The 3,322-nt window shown below is 40.0% G+C and overlaps 1 protein-coding gene across 1 annotated transcript in view; it reads left to right on the top strand.

Annotated features, from left to right (window-relative positions):
- Positions 1–3,050: 3,050 nt before the first annotated feature.
- LOC102200479 (butyrophilin-like protein 10) overlaps positions 3,051–3,322 on the top strand; it is a gene marked incomplete at its 3' end in the record, with an annotated part of 7,766 nt that continues 7,494 nt past the window's right edge. Inside the window, exon 1 of the mRNA XM_005754392.1 lies at positions 3,051–3,270. Within this exon, the coding sequence (XP_005754449.1) occupies positions 3,051–3,270 (220 nt within the window). The remainder of the gene's footprint in view (positions 3,271–3,322) is intronic.

The following is a 3,322-nucleotide window of genomic DNA, read 5'->3' as shown; positions in this document are numbered from 1 at the left end:
GTGTGTGTGTGTGTGTGTGTGTGTGTGTGTTTATATATGTAAACACATTGCAATGTGGAGACAAGCATCCCAGCCAGAACGCTAGGATAATCTCTGAATTGTGGCCGCCTGTTTATATACAGAGACAGACAAAGACATTCCACAACTCTTACATGTTAGTTCATCTCACAGGGGGCTATACCATCAGCCCCATCCTTAAAACCTCCTCCCTCACAGAGAGAATTATGACCTTGTTTTCTGCTTGGTGCCACCTCCCAAAGAGCAGGATGTCTGGAGATCTTCAAGTCTACAATGGGTCCACTGTGAAGGTGGAATAAAACTTAGGGCCCACTTGTGATAAAATTCCACATACAATTGCATACAACTGGTGTCAGGAGTGAGAAAGTACTATTACTATTACTAAAGTGATATGATTAAAGTATGTGATTAATACATTAAAATATATGATTAATACATCAGAAAAGATTTATTTTCTGCTTTGCTGTTATTTATTGTATTAGATCATTTTTGTATTGTTTCACTTCTTTCTTTCTCTCCTGGTCTTATTCATCTTATTCACATAAACATCGTCATGAATTCCCTCTTACTTTTGCTGTTTTGCTTCCACCACGATAAAAATCACACTTCCTGCACAGCTCTCTCTCTCTCTCGCTCAGTGTACTTCAAGAACAATTTTCCGTCTAAAAATCTCCGTTTTCTGCATTATTCACTTGCTTATTACCCGCCAGTCTACCGTTGTTTACAGCACTGTCAGCTGCAGTTTTTTTTTTTATTTAACTGAATTCTGACAAAAAAGCCTCATTTCTGCTGTTCAATAATGAAGAAATTTTAACTTGCAAAACTTGCAAATTGCAAAACGCTTAGCTGTGTCTCTAATTAAACCTCTCTAACGTTGCTCTGTTTCACTTCAGCACCATGGTTTCCTTCAGTGTTTGTTCCACTGCAGAATATTTTTAAGGTTATCCGCTATAAAAAGCCAGGCCAGGAAAATCTCCTTCATGTTGTTCTGTTTCTGTCATCAGTTACTTTGACACAAAGACATCTGCTGTGATACTTACACCTCTGATAAAGTTTCACAAGTGTCAGCTTTCTTTTTATAGATATAAAAATATGGATATGTACTGATAAATGATCAGAATTATAATATTTCTGACTGTCTGGGGCAAAATTTCCTCGATTCAAATCTAATCGAATCGGGACCTCGTGAATCAGAATTAAATCGATACCCAGCCCTAGTTTATACATTACTCGTCATTTAATCATTAGTTAATATTAATTTCTGGCTTACAGCTCCACAGTGTGTCTTTTGTCTTGTCTCTCTTTTCTCATTCATGACTGGTTGCAGCATATGGCTGCCCTTGGTTCTGCTGGTAGTTTTCTCTGGTTAAAAGCCATGAAGTACTTGCTCATTGGGAGTTATCTGATTGTTGGGATTTTCTCTCTAATATTGTAGGCTCGTTACCTTTTAATGCAAATGCATTGAGGCAACTCAAGGTGATTTGGCACTAAATAGATTGAATTAAATTGAAATTATTTCAATTGAATTAAATGTAAGAAGTTAGTCAACATATTACACTTTGAAGGCCAGAGATTAAAAATGTCTTTCTAACAAGATTTCGAATCAGAAAGTGAAGGAGCCTGCCTGATGGAAAGAGCCAATGACTCGGTTGTACATGTGCTGTAAAATTCAGAGCTGTGCCTTACCAGTGGGTGACTGGCATGCCAGATGAGGGCAGATCTAGAAAAATCACCAACTCATACGTGCAGCTCACCTTCATACACACACTCACATTATGACGCAGCTAAAACCAAGGGTGCATAAATGAGCACAGCACACAGAAGGTCCCACCACCAAGGCACCCAGTCCCTTCCACTTTAAGCCTCCTACTTCTGAATAAAAGAAACAAACTGTGTTAATGTATTCAAACAAAAACCAAAACACACTCTGTGGTTAGCCTTACTGCACAAACACAATAGTGATCTGCAACTAGAAAAACTGCCTCCGTCTTACAATGGTGTGACACAGACAAAAAAATGTTTTTAAAAATTTAAAAAATAATCGACAAATGAAAATATTGGGAAACCAAATGTACAAAACCAAAATAAATGCAACCTTCAAAAAGAACACAAAAAAGCAAAAATGGACACAAGGCAAAAAAAGGAATCCAAAAAGGCAAAGCAGCAGCACTTCTGTAAATGTTGCCCAGAGTAGTAGTAGCAGTCCCACTATAAAGCTACCCTCCGCCCAATCAGGCCCAGGCTTCCTGCAATGCATCATACGATTAGCATCTACAGCAAAAGACAATAGAAGTAAGGCTGAGATCGTAACAAATCGAAGCTGCATACCAATCAAACGGTGTCACCTAATTGCAGCTACAACCTATAAACACACTTGTTTAATACCAAGTAAAATAATAAATGAATGGCACAAAAAAAAAAACATAACATACCAGCAATCGATGGAATGTTAGGGTTACTGGGTCGGTGACCCAGTGTTTTGTGTTTTGGTTATTTGATTTTGTTATTTCTTTATATTCTAGCTTTGCTTTACAGGTTTTTCTTAAGTTAAGGTCCTCTGGGTGGGGTTTGGTTAGAGTTTTAGTGTTTTGGTTTTCTGTCTGTGTTCCTTTGTTGCTATCTCCCCTGTCTGCTGTATTTCCACGTCCAGTCAGTCTCTGTTCCCTTTGTTTTAGTGCTTGCCTGTGAGTCTGTGTTATGTTTCCTGTTTTACTTTGGAAGTCCATGTCTGATGTTAATGTGTCTGGTTTTGCTTCCCCTGGTCTCGTTAGGCCTGATTTGCCCCAGCTGTGTTTCCCTCCTGTTACTCATTCCCTGATTGCTCCCTCTGTGTATTTAAGCCCTGTGTTTCTCTGTGTCCATGTTGTGATCTACTGTTTATTTTGCTGTGTGTTTTGAGTTTTTCCCAGTTATGTTATGTTTGCGTTCAGCATTAAAGCTGTTTTGGTTTAAGTTTGTCTCTGGAGTCTGCATCTTGGGTCCTATCCCTGTCCGCACACAGCCGTCACACAACAGAAGATCGCGACCAGAACATGGACCCTGCAGACTCCTTTTCCTCTGAGTTCAACGGCGAGATGAGGTGGATGGTGAGTCTGCTCGACCGCATTGCCCAGTCACGGGATCTACGGACTATGGCAGTCGGGCTGAATGCAGTGGATGCCATCATTCGCCATAACCCTCAGCTGTCTCAGTTTGCTAAGGACACTAAATTGGACGACACCATTACTGCCTGGAGAGAGCAAGTCAAGGCTGGTGAGCTTGCTCTCTCATTCTCTACATCTTCCCCATCGTTACCCCAGGACAA

Source organism: Pundamilia nyererei, unplaced genomic scaffold (assembly GCF_000239375.1).
Source record: "Pundamilia nyererei isolate P.nyererei 1_Seehausen unplaced genomic scaffold, PunNye1.0 scaffold00558, whole genome shotgun sequence".
NCBI classification, from domain to species: domain Eukaryota; kingdom Metazoa; phylum Chordata; class Actinopteri; order Cichliformes; family Cichlidae; genus Pundamilia; species Pundamilia nyererei.
Note: the sequence above shows the minus strand (reverse complement) of the source record. Positions and strands in the feature narration are given on the sequence as shown.